We start from the raw sequence: 17,914 nt of genomic DNA, 5'->3' as shown, positions 1-17,914 counted from the left end.
AGCAATTGGTTTCCTTCCTACCACCCCGTTTCTAGCTCTGTGATGAAAGGAGGATAGGCGTATTACTTGTAATTACGTTCAGTGTCTCTAAGGGATGATCAGCATCCGTGGAAGGATATCCCTACCTCGGTACCTTACTACATCACGACGTTACACCGAAGCACACGGTAATACGCTGGGTATGGCATTTTAGACGGAGACAGTCGCTCAGAATAATCGTATCCAAACTCATTACCTCAGTGGGAACCTTTCTTTTTTTAATGGCCAGAACTATCATAAACCAAAAATTTCTCGTGCAGTACCGGTAGTATTAATGCCCTTAAAGTAGAAGCTCACAAGGTTGTGCCCGCTTCCTCTAGGCCAGCGTGACGCATATGACACTTTCGCCATCATATACAGTTCAACGCAAGGATGAGAAAGTTGCTGAAGAAATCATATAACTTACCATGAGCCCAGTAACTGCGCTGAAGTAGTCACACCACACACACTTGGTACGAGTCAACATAATAGGATTCGAGATGTTCCATCCTCGAGGATTTGTATTCTTGCAGATAGGTAACATAAACTGCATCTACGGTGTCTACTTGGGAAACTCTACCAGTACTATCCAACCGCAGTGATCATTTTGCCTGCATCCTATAGCCCCTGCAACAAAACCTCGAACTCAAACTGTTCACAAAGCAACGCATACTCATCCAAAGTCCTAGGTCCGCAGCTGCCACTGCCCAATCCATGATGTTGCCAATCCAGCCTCACCACGACATCCTCCCTCTTCTTTTTGCGTAGTTCGAACGGATGTCCAGCAGCAGCAACATCCTTCATCCTATAGTGGCTGACCTGGAAGTCAAATGGCCGCCTCTTGTCGTCTTTGTCTACAAACTGAGCCAATATACCAGCGCCAGACCCATTGGAAAGGGAAAGCCAGCGTGTATCAGTTCTATTCGAGCTTTCCTGTGGGACTTCATAGTCCACCCAAAGACTGTCAACCTTGGATGCGGTGTAAAGACCAATAGGCTGCGACAATTTACTGTCGCGGTAGGATTCACCGGGCCCACGACCAAACCACTTGACATTCTGGAACTGTGCAGGAGTTTCTAGCACGATACCAGCACGGGGAAGGGTGCGAGGCAGGTTTTCACCCTTAGGAGTACCGGTGACGTGGACAGAGAGCGTACCGTCGGCCTTGAAGGTGTAGGTGAGAATGCATTCAATTGACCATGATAGTATGGGCGGTGCGACGCGTTGATGCACAGTGATCTTCAGGCTTTCGCCTTCTTGTGACCATGAACACTTGCGCGTAGAGGGTTTGGTGAGATGGAGGTGCTTGTCCTTCCAGTCCCAGCCATCTTGTGGAATGTCATTGTCTGTTGGGGCGCGGAAGAAGTCGATCTCTGGGGCTTTCGAGATGACTTCCGTAGATACTTGAACCCATGATGTGAGGGTACCGTGAAGGGTATTAAATGTCCATGTAGACGTTGAGTTAGCAATCTGAAGGGTGTTCTTTGACGTTGTGACATCAAACTGTTTGTTGGAGGATGATGGTCGTTGCAGTGATGCAACAGCGACCACTGGAGTCTCCGCCGTCGCAATCTCAAACCCTTTTGGTAAGACTTGTGTGTCCTCCTTGAGCTTAAAGGAAATATCAAGCAGTACCTCGCCTTCTTGACCTGATACCTCAGGAAGGTCTACTTCGAAGGTGGCACCTGGAGCGACCCCTGATGGAATCTCAATTGACCCCTTCTGTGCACTGGGACCCTTCTCGCTCGAAGTTTTGAATTCGCAGCTGAGATGATCCAGCGTGATGAAGTCGTATCGGTTTATGAATGTTGCCTTCTTCCCGTTTGACTCTAGCAGTTGTACCGGCTCGATGGCCTTCTTGTACTCGACCAATCCGGCGTTTGGCTTATGGTCCGAGTTGACTAGACCGTCCATAACAAATGTTGCGTCGTGTACCTCTTCGCCAAAGTCGCCTCCGTAAGCGTAGTACTCCTCGCCACTCGCTTCATCCTTTTTCAACAAGCCGTGGTTGGCCCATTCCCAAGCAAACCCGCCTTGAAGAGTTGGGTACTTGTAGAAGGCATCGATGTACTCTTTGATGTTACCAGGGCCATTACCCATCGCATGGATGAACTCGCACAAGACTAGAGGCTTTGTTTTGCTCTTGTCCTCAGCGAAAGCAATAATCTCGTCAATGGGAGGGTACATGCGTGAGTACATATCCATAGTATCAGCGTGTATGTCTGCTTCGTAGTGGATGGGTCTACTGTTGTCGTAGGCTTTGATGTGGTCGTACATGGCCACAAAATTACGTCCAAAGAATGCTTCGTTACCCAAACTCCAGATGATAATTGAGGGATGGAGCTGATCCCTCTTTACAAGCGCTTCAGCGCGATCCACATACGCTTGAGTCCAATCCGGGTTGTTCGTAGTCCACTCTGCAGCCTTCAAGCGCGTGAGGAGCTGTCTTTCACGGAAAGGTAGATTCCGCTGATCATTGGAGAGCGCAGCATCTGCGATGCTTTCAAACCCGTGACACTCCAGATCAGCTTCATCGATGACCCAAAATCCCAGTCGATCCGCGAGGTCGTATAGACGCGGGTCATTTAGTTGATGTGATGTGCGTATAGCGTTGATGTTATGTTCTTTCATCGTAATGAGATCTTGCTTCATGAACTCGTAGGGGACTGCTCGGCCAAAAGCCGGGTGGTGTTCATGACGGTTGACTCCGCGGAAGACGACTCTCTTGCCATTCACCTTGATGAGGCCATCTTTCATCTCTACTTGCCGGAAGCCAATCTGGTGAGGAATATGCTGGCCATTAAGAGATACGACCATTTGATACAGATTGGGTGACTCCGCGGTCCATTTCAACGGATTTTTCACTGGAATGGATAGATCTGTAGTTCCGCTACTCTGGACTTGGGTGTCTGTAGAAGCAATAACCTGCTGCTGAGCGTCTAAGAGCTTGACATGAAGAGTTCCGGACCCGACTGTAGTAATCTTCAACTTGAGCTCTGCATCTGTGTATGATGAGTCCAGAATTGTCTGGGCAAACACATTGTCGATTCGTGATTCCTTGGGGAAACCAACGAGAAGCACATCGCGGAAACTGACCAGATTAGCCTCTCTCGTTCGAACGCTGCTATATTACGAGCCTTAAACTGACATGCCACTTAACCACCACTGGTCCTGATCCTCAATGTACGTTCCATCACAAAGCTGGTATACCCTGACTGCCAAGGTATTCTCCGAGTCTGGGTCAACTAGATCCGTGATGTCAAACTCATCTGGGTTCCGGCTGCCTTGTGAGTAGCCGACTTCTTTCCCGTTGACCCAGACATGGAAGGCTGCATCAACACCTTCGAACCTGAGACGGAGTTGATCTTTCTTGAGCTCTTTGGGAACGGTAAATTTCCTAATGTAGGAACCAGTCTCGTTCTCGGTGAAGGAGACATTTGGCGGATCAACAGGGATCTGGTAGATCACATTGGTGTATTGTGGTCCTTTTCCAAAGCCCTGCAACTGCCACATTCCTGGAACGACAATATCATGCCATTTAGAGATGTCGAAGGAGGGCGACTCAAAGCCCTCTGGGGCCTCATAAGGGGAATAAGCATGCTGAAACTTCCATGTTCCGGAAAGGTTGTGCGTCTTTGAGCGGCTTGTATCATAGGTGAGCGCATCGTCTTCCGAGGTGAAGTTGTGGAAATATGCTCGAACTGGGAGTGTGTTCTTGTGTAGGATTTCGAGATTATTCCAGTCTGGAATTCCTGCTGGATGCTGTCCTGACGCCATGACGAGTAGTAATTTGTGCAGTGAAGAGGTTGTCGACGCAAAGCCTGCGTGATGGTTCTTCTTGTTCTTCCATCATGACTGCCCCACGTAATAATGGTATGGAGTCGTGGACCCCGCGGCATGAACTCATTGGGAAATCCGTCCGGTCGCCCACGACCCAGGATGCACTAGCAAAGGGTACCGTCAACTGTAGAGTGGTTGCCAAGACAAAATGATGTGTTCTTCACCTGATCGGGAAACATTCTTGGCAAGCGGAGAACTGTTGCCCATATTTGTCTATAATGCCGTTGAGGGGCCGGGCGATCGGGCTAAATACCGGCCGGCGCGGGGTTCACTTGAGATCCTGACCGGATTCGTCTGTACGTCTGCGGAATGCCACTGTGCAATGGCTCTGGTGAAAGGGGGGGGGATTGCAAGATTCGACACACCCGCATCCTGGGCAGATCTCCAACATAATTGGGTGTGCGTGGCGGTTATGTCAAGTATGTGAAGTATCTGACATGTAGTACTCTACGTGTTGATCTACACTAACGAGGTACGATCTAACTAATGCTCGTTGTGCTATGGCACTTCGCATGCATACACCCGACCTGGCTAAACCACGGGCTGGCTGACGGTTGGATCCGAGCACAAATCGGATCACGACCTGGAACAGTCTTGGCCCACATTTCACTCCGGATCTCTCCACGAATCCATCTCCAGATCCAGAAGCTGACCCCCCCGCTCCACCACTTCGCCAAGCTATCTAACGACGCGTGATTCCTCGTTTTCACACCAAGCTTTGTACGGAAAGCAAGATGAGCAGGACAGCCCGGCCTATGATTCAAGGTTTACCATAGTAATTCTCTGGTCAACTGAATGCACTTGGATCTTTTGGGGTCTCTACCCGCTGCCGACCTCCTTCCAGCACCATATCCGCAGAAAGGTCTTCCCCTTTGCCTCGCTCGTGGCTGGATTAGGAAAGGTTGCAGGATTAGATGCGAAAACCTCGATAGCCGTTGCAACGCTGAGGTGCTTGTTGCCGCCCCTATACGCGCTTTTGAGACGGGAATCAAATGGCCAACGGCTACCTGGAGAAATGCGGATTTTAGTGCATGTTGTCCCTTGCTCGTGGACTGCCTCGGTGCATCCGCACGTGCAGGACGGGGTTCTATTTTGCGGAGATGCCTGCAAATCCCTGAGCTGTATAAGTTGATCCACCACCCCGGGTTCTTGAAAGATCATCGCAGGTCAGCATAATACAGTGGTCTCCACTGCTCGACTCTGGGCGCATCCGACAACTCACCTGAGTCCTATCTCAGTTCACATCACAATGGCCGAAAAGAATGGCGATATGGGTGCCGTCACCCACCAGGTTAGTAGGGTGGACGACGGCCTGGACAAGTCGGCCAATATCAAGGAGGCTCACGTTGCCAATGTGGCACTTGGTAGGTTCTCTCATCGTGTTCGCGATACACCGCGACATTGTTTTACCACGTTCTAATTTTGTAGCTGCTGCGCTTGAGGCACAGAAGCCAAAGCTGTTTTCGAAGAGCATGATACAGCTTTACGGCATCATGGGCGTTGGTTACCTTGTTTCCACCATGAACGGCTTTGACAGCTCGCTTATGGGTGCCATCAACGCTATGAAATCATACCAGAACTCCTTTGGGCTCAGTGGCGAAGGCTCGTCTGCCGGCATCATCTTCATTATTTACAATCTTGGTCAAATTGCTGCTTTCCCGGTCTGCGGTTTCTTTGCCGATGGCTATGGGCGTCGCATATGCATCTTCGTCGGTTGTCTGGTAGTCATCATTGGGACAGCAGTCCAAGCGTCAGCTAACACTACGGGTCAATTCATCGGCGGCCGATTCCTTCTCGGTTTCGGGGCTTCCGTTGCAAGTGCTGCTGGACCTGCATATACTGTCGAACTGGCTCACCCAGCGTACCGCGGAACAATGGCCGGCATGTACAATAACTTCTGGTGGGTTGGCAACATCCTGGCTGGGTAAGTTTGATTTTTATACTCTGGACCTTGATCGTAGCTGACGAATTAAGATGGACCACCTACGGCACAAATCTTCACATGGCCACCTCGTCATGGGCTTGGAGAATTCCGACTATCGTTCAATGCTTCATCCCAGCCATCGTTATGGCATGCATCATGTTCTTCCCTGAAACACCTCGATGGCTCCTCAGCCATGATCGCAGGGAAGAGGCTATTGCTATCATGGCCAAATACCACGGTGATGGTGACGAAAATTCTCCCATTGTCCAACTGCAACTCCACGAGATCACCCAAGATTTCTCGGCAACACGCAGTGACAATCCGTGGTGGGACTTCCGTGAGCTTGTAAGCACAAGGGGTGCGCGTTATCGTCTCTTCATGGTCATCTGCATGGCGTTCTTCGGACAGTGGAGTGGTAACAATGTAGTGTCATAGTAAGTCCACCTGGACCCCCCTGAACCTCTCTATCAATCTAACGCGTTCAGCTTCATGCCCCTCATGGTCGCGCAGGCGGGAATCGACGACCCAAACACGCAGCTCTTGATCAATGCCATCAACCCAATCTTCTCCATGCTTGCCGCTATCTACGGAGCAACCCTCCTGGATCGCTTGGGACGCCGAAAGATGCTCATGGGTGGTCTCTGGGGCGGTCTCTTTGCCTACATTCTCCTCACTGCATTCACGGCGGCCTCAGAGCGCAATAGCAAACTCTCGATCGGCACCATTGCCAGCATTTACCTCTTTGGTATTTTCTTCGCTTGGGGTTGGACGCCTCTTCAGACACTCTACTCGGTCGAGTGTCTCGAGAATCGCACACGTGCCAAGGGCTCTGGTCTCAACTTCTTGTTCCTCAACATTGCCATGGTCGTCAACACATACGGTATCGCCGTCGGCATGGAGAAGATTGAGTGGAGGCTATACCTAGTCTTCATTGGCTGGATCTGCGTAGAGATTGTGGTCATCTACTTCTTCTTCGTAGAGACTGCTGGCCGCAGTTTGGAGGAGCTCAGTGAGATTTTCAACGCGCCAAACCCGAGGAAGGCGTCGCTCAAGCGCGCAAAGGTGGCCATGGATGACCGTGGCCAGGTTCTTAATGTTGAAGAATCTTGAACGTGCTCGTGCGGAGAATGAGGAGAGCTTCTTGGAGGTTTGCGGATATTATACCCTGGGGGCGGAATGACCGCGTTATGAAGTACGAATTTGATGTTACCTGATCATCTCCATATGCTCACTGTCAATGGCTTGTACTGATTGCCGTGGACACTTCTACAAACCTGTCTTATTATTCGTGTTGTGCGTGGATGTGCTCAAAGGCTAGCTATGTCATGGCAAGTACGTTCCCAACAATTCGCAGATATGCCGCTTCTCATCTCATTGTAGGACAGAAAGTTTCAAGGTGCTTCATCCCACATCCCTTGATCACCCATGAGATATTGTTACTATCGTGACATGAGATGCTCATGTGCCTTACTCGCATGGCATGCCAATGCTACGCTGCGCAGCCATGTGCGTGTGGCTTACACATGTCTTATCCCCTAGAAGGACTTTTGCTAACCTCGATATGTGCACTGCAGTCGAAAATGTCTCAAATCGAACGAAATTACAGCGCACTCCGTTGATCTCCAGGGTCCAATATGCTATGCACGCTGATGGGAGGAAGGACAACACAGACACTGGAAATTTGGCATGTTCATAGTCAGGGTGGGCCTACACTATATTGATGAAGAGGGTGGAAATTATACAAGCCTTTGTATGTGAACGCCACTTGGGTTCTCAAGATGCATTCTTGGTTTGTTGTTTAGGTGGCTGAGACATTGATCAAGACACAAGTTTCACGCTCAAGCCTCACAAATACCTTATTTATACCGTCCTGAGCTCACTATCATTATGAAAATCATCACACAAGTACCGGTTCCCCAATCAACAATCAAACAGGGACATTATCCACAATTCTTTGGCAATATTTATCACACTCTCCTCGCCGTCAATCCAACGCGAAAGAAAAGAACACGACTCTTCCGGTATCTACCCACTACACCACACCGTTTCACTGGCTACAGCAACTATGACGGTCCTGCGCCCACGCCCCACGTTCCTATCCATCCTGCCCATTCGTCCTCCCCACTGCCGCGCCTCTCGCACCCCAACAACACGCGGCCCAACACACACCCTCCCGTCACCATCGGCGCCATCCCCAACATCACCATTCCATCTCTTCTCCCCCAGGCCTGTAACCCCCATCCCTCCGCTGCCACACTATCTCACAAGCACATACCTGCCGCCCACACCGTCCGTATTCGCGACATCTCCGACCTCGCCTATGAACCCGTTTCTTATACCGCCACGACAGAGTTTTCGCGTTGTTGCAGCGCCGCTGCTTCCGGCTTCGCCGTTGAGTATTTGGGAGGAGATGGGGCCGTTGGATGGAAGGGTGGGTGTTTGGCTTGAGGGGCTGGGAAGTGAGGTTTAGTGGGGAAAAGGGGGAGGAGGGAGAGGAGGGAGAGGAGGTGGAGAGTGATGGAGAGATGGATGGAGAGATAGAGCGATGTATATTCTAAAGCTTGCAACAAGATAAGGAGGGCAGTTGTCGTACTCACAACCAAACCTGCCCCAGCTATTTATCACGGTGATCATGACATTTGAATACCATAGACTTGCCTTTTCTCCCCTCCAAAACGTTAGCCAATACTCGTTCAAATTGCTTCGTTTCTTTGAAATATCCTAGACTCTACTTCTTCCCAGTGCATTCCTACACAGCCCATCCTCCTCCCCTGATTTTCTAACAGGCAGCACAAACCTCTCCTCCTGAACCTAATCTCCCTAGCTCCCGGTGTATACACAGTAGTCCACATTGCGCTAAAACTATCATCATGGCCCACCCACATAGACATGCTAGACTACAGCCAAGCCCGACAAAGTCTTAGCGTTAACCGTTTAGGTAGATTCCTCATTCACGCCACCGATACAAATACGCCACCCAGTCGTCCCACCGCCCACCCGCCCAAAAACCCAACCCCCACCCCAAGCAAAAACCCCCAACCCAAAATCAACTTCCCACAACACCAAGACCGTCCATAAACTACACTCGACACATACCCTGCACAACCGCACCCAATCCCTCTCCCGCACCGCAGTACAACCGACGCGCCCCAATAGCACACCAAACAAGCACTGAAACAGCACCATACAATTTCATAGTGCACTACCCTACTAGCAATCTCACGTCCCTACCCCCCTAGGAATGTTGGCCCCGTTCACCGAGGCCGTGCCAATCTATGTACCCCTGTCTATCGCAGGAACGGAGGAAAAATAAGGACCCGGGCTCCGTGGGGTGGTGGGAACGTCGGACTTGGACATTGGGAGGCGAGGACGCGGTGGATGTGCAGATATATATGTGTAGTATGGTGTAATGGAGTGTGAGGTTATATGCCATGGCTATTGTGGAGGGCAAGGTGGTTCAGTGGAGTAGGGAGATGGGTAATGTGAGGGATGGAGGCTAGCGCTTACTTCGGTGTGGCATGTGGTGGGATAGCATATGTTATGTGGATATATTCCTTTGTTCTAGCGGGCCGTACGGGAACGAAAGAATACTAATGATGATGATGGTAGTGGCGTGAGATACCCACCAGACTCGCCGGGCCATTTCCCTCAAATTTCTAAAACACGGCGAGGAAAGATGGGTGAGATTGCGTCTTACATCTTACACCGTACCTCCTGCATATAGCGAAAAAGATGCATCATTAAGAAGAGGGCTGAGGAGGTGGGAGGAGTAATGGGGTATTGTGGCTTTGTGGGTTCGTCATGAGAGAGCGTGGGCGTATGAGGGGTATGTGAAGATACATTGTGAATTGGTGGGAGAATGAAAAGATTGGCTGGATTGGATGAATTGAATGGATAGTGGAGATGATGACGACGAGTCAAATCTCTAACAAATCAATCAAGCCAACCTGACCCACTCCTTCACACACCACGCCCACGCCCACAGACGAGAAGGTAAAAACTAGGCTTCCTATCCAGTCCGTTAGAGGCGTGGGGTTGGGCAACCGGAGCTGAGCTAGGCTGGGCTGGAGGAGAGAGAGTAGCTGGGCTGAGCTGAGCTGAGCTGAATTAGGCTGAGCAGGACAATGCCAAACAGGGCTGAGCAAAACAAAGCAAGACAAGACCAAACAATCCGAAGCAACCTACATGAGATTTAAAACTCCAAATCAACCTAGACAAAAGGGGGAATCCATGTGTATTTCCTTTCTTTACTTTACCCTTTCCGCTTGATTTTGCAGGGATGGAGGTGTAGGGCTGAGGGGATTGGGATTGGATTGGGTGGGGGGCCGTGGTGCGGGTTTGGGAAATGGAAATGGGGATGAGTCGAGTGCATGTATTGTATGTGAGAGAGAGAGAGAGAGAGAGAGAGAGAGTCTAGTGACCTATTCTGAACGAGGCCGAAAACTCGGGAGCCCGGGCGTCCAGACGCGGCAGTCTTGCCAATCGTGTGCAGGATACCCAGTATCCGTTTGCGGTTTCACAACAGACACAGCAGACACAACAGACACCCAGACTCGAAGATTGATCCAGGCGCCCATGCCATACCACCTACCTTGCAGTTCTAGATCCTCCGCGCACCCCATCCCTCACACAAACGATCGACCAAAAAAACCGCCCAAGAACGAGATTGAGCCCGAGCTGGATGAAAATCCCCACGACTTCCGCATTAGGGGGGGCCGGCAGACGGGGTGAGACAGTTGTACAGGCCATGGTCTAGATCGAGGTGGGAGGGTTGGGGAGGAGGGAGAAGGCATCGCATGTAGGGCATCTATGCCGATGAGGAATCCCATGGGTGCCGGATTCGGCGTGGCTGGAGTGTCGGATGGTGGGCAGGGTGAGAGGGGAGAGTGGATGGCTGTGCTGTGGTAGGTACGCTGTACCGGTGGAGCTACCTGTCAGACAGGCGAGGCGACGAGTATGCAGCGCCTCAGCCATCGTAAGACGGATGCGTGCAGCCGAGCATTTCCGTCTGGTGAGATGGCGGATGAGGATGGGAAGAAGGAGGAGGGGCGTGGTCGTGGTAAGTGGCAGGTGGTGGTTCGACACGCACGCGAGATCAGGGTACAAAGGCTTACGGACGCACATGTGCCCAGTGTGGTGGTGCACAAACAAAAGGGGTTTGACAGGGGGGGCGGGGGTTGGTTTACGGATTCTCGCTCTCTCGCAGCTTTCGCGGCCAAAGCGGGCATCATCCAATCCGTATCTGCGGAGGGATGTGCGAGTTGTAGATTGTATCGAGTTCGTGTACCGGGTACATTTGTGAATTCGGCCGAGCACCGAAATGATGGGATGCAAAGGAGAGAAGAATACAATATCATCGATTCACTGTAGGTACCGTGTGTACATGCATACTAGTACTGTACATATAACAACAGTCCGGTGGGCGCATGGCCCACGAACGTTTCTCCCCACCACCCCCCGTATAGTAAGACGGCCCGCCTTCCTGGCGATGAGTGGAAAAGGTGCCTGTTGGAGAAAGCAGCCGAAGGTGGACGAGACGGTGTACAAACAGTTAGACTGGGTGCATTTTCGCGTGCCGTGTCTGTGTCGTGCACACGGTTGGGGCGTGACGGCCGTCAGCACAACGGTCACCACACGCGGTCCAAAGTATAAAAAGAGGGAAGAAGAAAAGGAGATTTTTCCATCCCACACGTCAGCACAGGTTCCAAAGTCTCATCGCAAAGACCAACTGTTCAGCTCCCGCAGTCTGCCAAAGAGTAGAATAGTAATCATGGAAAGAGTGCGATTCAGGTAAGCTGGCAGGGCAGGGCAGGGCAGGGCAGGGCAGGAAAAGGACAAGGCAGGGTGCAAGACGACACAAGGCAGGGCAAGACAAGGCAGGCAGGGCAAGACAAGGCAGGCAGGCAGGCAGGCAAGCAGGCACGTCCCGAGCCCTCGACACCCGCAGAACGGTTTCTGTTCGATTGATCAAGGAACGGCCTTGTTCCCCCAGCCCAGCTCGGATCGTGCCTCTTCCGCCCATCCCCATCCCCATCCCATTGTGCCTCCCGACCCTTGTTTTATTTCGCGCGGCTAGCGCGGCGCCTGGCGCCCCATCGATTTGGGCTCTTTTTTTTTTTTTGCGTTGGGGATCCTCGGCTTGCCGTCGTATCGTCACAAAAACACATGTTCAACAAATCTGTGCGTGTGGGCTTGTCTCGTACTCATTGGGGGCTGCGGGCGGCGCAGGCTGGGGGGGGGGGAGTGGCTGGGTTGAATGCTCGGGCACGTGATTTGTTGTGCATGTTGGCGGCAGAATAGGCCAAAAAAAAAGACCAGGGGAGTTCGGGGAGATTGTGAGGGTATAGGAGGTCTTGTGCGTGTTGTGCTATTATATACTATATATTATGTCATATATGTGTATGGCGGAGTCGAGTCAGATGTTGTCCGCGGCGGGGGATGCATTTAGATGAATGGAATCTTGTACTCTACGATTGCATGACAGCAACAGCAAAAAGAAAGATGCCGAGTCAGCATCAGGCTGTCGCACCCGCCAAAGGGCAGAGGGCGATGTGCTTGCGTTTAGCCAGGGAAGACGGCGGGGATTGTGGCTGGTAGGGCCAATGAGATGGGGCAGTACCAACTGTGTGCACCCGTACTTGTACCTACTGTAGTACCTCTTCCTACAACACGGTAGAGTGAGTACAACAGTAGTCCCTGGCCAGAGGATGACAACAGTCGTGGCGTGCAGTGGCAAGGGGCCATCCTTCCCCACCGGTGATTGCGTGGGGCCTGATTCATGGACCGCGTGCGGCGGGGGGCAAGAGCACGAACCCAGGCATTGTCATCACGCCAGACGGCTAACGGGTCGCATGTGGGGGGGTAGTTGGTGGTTGGTGCTGCTTACGAGTCGCGGGTAAGAAAGAAAGAAAGAAAGAAAGAAAGAAAGAAAGAAAGGCGCAAAAAACAACAACACAAAGGATTGGGGGGAGGGTAGGGGAAAGAAGAGGGCGAAGGGAAGGCAGAGCAGGCCCCAAGGTGGCGGACGGCTGTCGTCTGTGCGTTCCCGCAGCGATGATGAATCGCCAAGATGGGGAAGCGGACTCGAGATGAAAGTGGTACAAACAAGGCAGGCAGACAAGAGGCAGGGCATGGAACAGCCATGTCCAAACGCCTGTCCGGGTGCAACCAGGGCTGGGATCCCAGGAGTGCATCGCAATTTCCCACGCTCCTGCACGTGAGATGGATGGCCGAGTACTACTGCTGTGTCACACGGCCGTCGACGCGGCTGTCAGGGCAAATGCGCTTAAGGATGCGATGCGATGCGATGCGATGCCTTTTGCCTAATTTCCCTCCAACGGCCTGTCGATGGAGAAGAGTAGGGGTGGGATGCACCGGTAGCAAGAAAGCTCATGACCGAGCCGCCGCTTCCCTCCTTCCCTCATGGGGCAAATGGCCGATCACTTTTTGGCGACACCTCTGGATAACCCTATCCGAGCCTCGTGTGTGGCCTGCCTGGCCTGCCTGCTCTTCAACGGTTCATCAAACAGGACCTTGTACAGTAGAGTACGCCGGTGCGGCACTTGGACGGGGGGAATCGGCATCCGATCTGCAGCAGACCGACAGCCCTCGGACGCCAACGGACCGAATACCTACCAGCGATCTGCCCACCTCGCACCGTTGGGTCTAGCGCGATTGCGAATCCAACAGGATTGGCTCCCTTGACCAACCTGGCACCCTCATCCCGTCCACGACGATCGAGCAAAATGACAAAAAAAAAAAAGGGTCGGTGCCACCGAGAGAGAGAGAGAGACTTTGATGGTCCCCAGCCAGTGCACAGAGGCCTGTCTGCTTTGCCCTTCTTCCCCCAAACTTGGTCCTCGCTCTGTCGATCGGCAATAGACCTATTCATATCACACCTTCCTTCGCCTCACTGCTTGGGATGTTCCGACACGATGACGTCAGGCGAAACCACCGTGTCGGATCCCCGGTGGGCTGTGGGTGAGTGGGTTGGGGTGGCAAAAGGGACGAGAGAGACGCTGGCTGGGGACAGAGAGGGTGGATCAGCAGTGGTCTGACGGATCAGCGACAGATCGCGTGAGAGAAAGAGAGAGAGAGAGCACGAGAGACAAGAGCGCGAACTTCTGGAAGGGAGTTCGTTGCCCCAGTCCCAGGGCATAACGGGAGACTGATGTGACCCACAAGGAACGATGATGTCATTCGGATGCGTTGTCCCTTTGCTCGGCCCTTTGCTGCGCGTCAAGGACGGTCGGGATGGAAAAAAGAGATGGCATGGGAAGCCTGATGAATATTGATCTCCATGCCGCGATGCCTCTTGGAGAAGGGCCGCGTCCATGGGCTTGTCGCATCCATAACAGCGAAGCAAAACACGTGCCTTGTCCTCGCTCCCACCATCTGGGGCTTGCTGTTTGTGCAACCCGCCGCCCGCTCGCCTCGCCCACCTGGTTGGGAGCATCCATGTGCCGCACAACAAAGCTCAGCAAACCCGTGGCAAGACAGGAAGCCCCCGGCAGACCTCACAGCCACGTGATCCGGCCCTCCGTCACATGGATCGAGTCTCCGTCTCCGTCTCCCTCCCCCCCCTTCCCGCCCCGCAATGAACGCCTTAACCGGAAGAGGAAACTGGCGCGTGCGTCGTTGATTCGCCAGAAGGCCCCCGCCTTACCCGACAGCGTCTGGCGTTCCGAGGGACCCCCGCACAGCCAATCGTCGGCCGTGTCGCGACTAGACTGGAACGAGATGGTTGGACAGCAGCGACGCAAGACAAGCTCGCTTGCTAGATGCGAGTGATCGCATGGCGTTCTCGAGGCAAAGACAGACACCGAGAGGAGACTGAGAGACTGAGAGACTGAGAGACTGAGCAAAACGCTCTGGGCCGTGTGTGCCGTTGGACAACCGCCTCTCTCCACCTTCGTGGCCTAGTAGACTGACCCTCGCACCGTATGTACGCCATTGATGTCGCAGAGTAGACAATCCAACACCATACATCTGCAGAACCAACAAGCCATCAAACCCATACCACCCACCCCCCCAAGCCGTCGGCATTTGCCGTCCCTCCCATCTTGCCACTTGCCCGAGTCACGGACAGACGGGGATGAGAGGGTGTGTGTGTTAGCCAAAGTTTGTTTTCAAGTCCTTGCCCCATGGACCAGAGTTTCGTACCGAACCGCTTTGACGCTGACGTTTGCGTGCGTGTGTGGGTTGGATGGTTTCGGGGGTTCAAGGTGCCCAAGTGTGTATGTGTTGTGCCCTTGTCTGCTCAAAGTCCGAATCGGTCCTGTCCAGTCTGTACCTGGGGCCATGTGGGCACTGCCAACGGGTAAACCGTCCATCAGGTTCGGGCGGTGGTGGTGTGTCTGGCTGCTCGTCGAGGTTGTATTGTTTTGGTGATTTGCAAGGCTGATGGGGTCCACCCACTTGGTCCTTTGTCATGGCTTGGGTTCGCGAGGGAAAATAGGCAATGGCAGAGAGCATCCGGTCAAGCGCGTGGAGAACGGGGACAAGAGTGGTAGATGTGACGAGGTGGATGGTATATACACGGTTCAGAGCCCAAATCTGTAAACATTTGTGCCCAGGGTCGGTCAAGATGCGACATCAAAGGTGAGCAAATACATAGTCTCATACACAGGCGTCGTCGTGGTCGAGGAGAAAGACCACACAAAAGGTAGAGGGAGAAGCAGCTGCCGCCAAAAGATGCAAGCGAAAAAACCAAGCGAAGCCCAACAACGCCGCCGGGGGTAAGTCTCCCGTGGTACAGACTCCCCCCGCATGAATATAAACGCCAAAATTTTGCCCATCCAAGGCTATCCTAAATCCCCCCTCGAGAAGAAATGCAAAGAGAAGTGTGAAAAATGTTTCATGGCCAGGAGGATGGCAATGGCAACAACGGCAACAACAATGACAAAACAACCGGGTATCCAAAAGTCTCCTTTTTCCCCTTGCAAAAAACAACAACACCGTTCCAATGCGAATGCACTTGTGATAATATGTTCTTCGTTTGCCAGTGATGCGCAATTTCCTTCCAGGCCCATCCCTTAGCCCCTCTCCGATGTGACTTTCCGCACCTTGGCCGCTTGTTCAGCCTCGGACGAGGCATCTCGTACGCGTTTACTGGAGCCATTCTGAGCAGGCCGGGCCTCTCTCGAGGTGCCGTTGGAATTCGAGCTCCGGGTACTGCGAGAGTCGTCCTGTTCGGTCTTGGAAGAGGGTTCATGGCTCTCTCGTGGCACGCAATGGTAGTGTCTTTCCCTCCACTTGTCATGCGCCATCTCGGCGTTTCGTCCGTGAGCTCGCAGTTGCTCTATGATGCTCATGTTGCCCGTAGCTAGGTCATTGCCATTCTTTGTCGGTCCCATATCTGCGGGCCGGCGCAAATCGGGCAAAGGTCGCTTCCAGGCCTCGTTGCAACCCAAGCATCGCTCGACCGACGGGCTTCTGCGCGACTGACGAGACAACTCTTGGGCGGGGTCCGTCATATTCCGAATGTCGTTTCTGGTGATTTTCGACTGTTCCACAGACGTCGTAACTGGCTGCTGTTCCGGAACGGATTTGGGCGACTCGACCGTTTCTACAGGCGAAGCCGGACAAACGGGCATGACGGGAGGACTGGACCTAGGTTTTGGGGCGGGTGCCATGGCGAAGGTGGTTGGACTGTAGTTGTTGCTCGAGGCAAATCGAACGTTGAAACGCTGCTGCCGAGTTTGCGTATTGCCCTGTTGCTCGGTCACAGCAAGCTCTTGCATAGTCCGAGACTCGGAGTGGGATGGCGCAGCGACTGGACCGGGAAGCTGCTCTACACTGAACGCTGCAGCAGCGGGGGCCTGTATACTTGATGAGTGGGAGGCAGACTGAGTACGCCTTGAAGTGGGAGCTCTGGGATGCGAATGACTCTGGATCGCATGGGCCTGGGTGGACGCAGAAAGGGGCGAGGTGATGGTGGTAGGACTGGAGTTGGGTCGTGAGCTCGTCACAACGTGACTGTCGCTTGGCCTTGGATGAGCTGGAGAAAAGGAGGGATGGGAGGAGGAGGAAGTGGTGCTGGGCTGCGGTTCTTTTTGGGAGTCGAAGCGCGGAAAGATGGAGTCTTGGCGTGCACCATGGACTGGTGGTTGGGAGGAGAAAGCTGGGGCGGTGGATGTGGACAAGGCAGGATAAGGTGTCGCTGTGGCCCGAGGTGGTGGAAACTGGTAAGTGTGGTGTTCTGGGCCAGAGCTGGCAGGAGCCGTGACAGTGGTAGGGCTGTGTGGAAAAGGTTAGCATGGTGCAGAAGCAGAAGATTGCGATCAAAGGACTTGCCTGACGTGCGGGCTCGCGTGGTTGACGGGATTCCACGGTGGATGGTGTTCAGGCGCGGCTGGAGGGGTTGCAGAAACGGGGTGGATGGGCGCAGCTGTGGAAGGCGTTGAACGAGAGACAGGACGGTCGGCGGAGGCAGGCGGTGGCAGGACAGCGTTGGGAGGATGGTGGAACGTCGAGTCGGTGGACTCTATCAGCTCTCGTACACTGGGGAGGGTTTGCAGCGAGAAGCGACTGGGTTCGGACAATTGCCCGCGGAGGTGCCACTCGCTCCCCATGACGAGCATAGGGGACTCTGGTGCTCTTTAAAGGCGGACTGAGGAGAGGTGGGGGGGGGGGGGAGAGGGATTGGCGGCGGCACTGGTGAGCAGAGATATCGAGGACAGTCGAAGGACGGGTGGTGGCACAGAAGAAGGAGTACAGGTAGGTACAGATGCAGTTCAGTCTCACGGCCGCGAAGGGGTCCCTTTCTCCTTCCTAGCCGACTCTGTGAGCAACAGCAGCAGCAGCAGCGGCGGCGGCGGCGGCGGTGGTGGGAAGAAGGGCCCAATGTGCTTTGAGCCTTGAGGGGCGCAGAGACTGGGTTCTCACTGGTTCACACACTAGGCACAGCGCGCACGCGCGGGAGAGGGGGGGGGGGGAAGAGGAGGAGAGAGGGGGGGGGTGGTGGCAAGGGAGGGAGGGGGGGTGGGGAAGGGAAGGATGGGTAAGGTGGGAGACCAAGCGTACTGCAGTGTGAAGACTGGGGGGAGGGGACCAGGGGGGGGGGTCCATAATTGTTCCTACTGTAGGGTAGGGTAAGTCTTGTACAGTGAGGGTGTGTGTGTGTGTGTGTGT

At 53.4% G+C, this 17,914-nt stretch overlaps 5 protein-coding genes across 5 annotated transcripts; 3 read left to right on the top strand and 2 right to left on the bottom strand.

Annotated features, from left to right (window-relative positions):
• Window positions 1–636: 636 nt before the first annotated feature.
• Window positions 637–3,795, bottom strand: IAQ61_007914 (uncharacterized protein; the record flags this gene model as incomplete). Its single annotated transcript, XM_003840580.1, has 2 exons — window positions 637–3,109; window positions 3,167–3,795. The coding sequence occupies 2 exons, from the start codon at window positions 3,793–3,795 to the stop codon at window positions 637–639; spliced, it is 3,102 nt and encodes a 1,033-aa protein (XP_003840628.1).
• Window positions 3,796–5,107: 1,312 nt separating this feature from the next.
• Window positions 5,108–6,892, top strand: IAQ61_007913 (uncharacterized protein; the record flags this gene model as incomplete). Its single annotated transcript, XM_003840581.1, has 4 exons — window positions 5,108–5,222; window positions 5,287–5,782; window positions 5,833–6,216; window positions 6,268–6,892. The coding sequence occupies 4 exons, from the start codon at window positions 5,108–5,110 to the stop codon at window positions 6,890–6,892; spliced, it is 1,620 nt and encodes a 539-aa protein (XP_003840629.1).
• A 777-nt stretch (window positions 6,893–7,669) lies between these two features.
• Window positions 7,670–8,230, top strand: IAQ61_007912 (uncharacterized protein; the record flags this gene model as incomplete). The annotated part of the gene is made up of 1 exon (XM_003840582.2): window positions 7,670–8,230. One exon carries the CDS (start codon window positions 7,670–7,672, stop codon window positions 8,228–8,230), a length of 561 nt encoding a protein of 186 aa, XP_003840630.2.
• A 5,859-nt stretch (window positions 8,231–14,089) lies between these two features.
• On the top strand, window positions 14,090–14,572 carry IAQ61_007911 (uncharacterized protein; the record flags this gene model as incomplete). The annotated part of the gene is made up of 1 exon (XM_066097787.1): window positions 14,090–14,572. The coding sequence occupies one exon, from the start codon at window positions 14,090–14,092 to the stop codon at window positions 14,570–14,572; it is 483 nt and encodes a 160-aa protein (XP_065952284.1).
• A 1,244-nt stretch (window positions 14,573–15,816) lies between these two features.
• On the bottom strand, window positions 15,817–17,355 carry IAQ61_007910 (uncharacterized protein; the record flags this gene model as incomplete). Its single annotated transcript, XM_066097786.1, has 2 exons — window positions 15,817–17,020; window positions 17,078–17,355. 2 exons carry the CDS (start codon window positions 17,353–17,355, stop codon window positions 15,817–15,819), a joined length of 1,482 nt encoding a protein of 493 aa, XP_065952283.1.
• Window positions 17,356–17,914: the final 559 nt, after the last annotated feature.

This window comes from Plenodomus lingam (genome assembly GCF_022343315.1).
Source record: "Plenodomus lingam strain CAN1 chromosome Unknown contig_3, whole genome shotgun sequence".
Taxonomy (NCBI): Eukaryota; Fungi; Ascomycota; class Dothideomycetes; order Pleosporales; family Leptosphaeriaceae; genus Plenodomus; species Plenodomus lingam.
The sequence above is the reverse complement of the archived record's forward strand: the minus strand, read 5'-3'. Positions and strand labels throughout refer to the sequence as shown.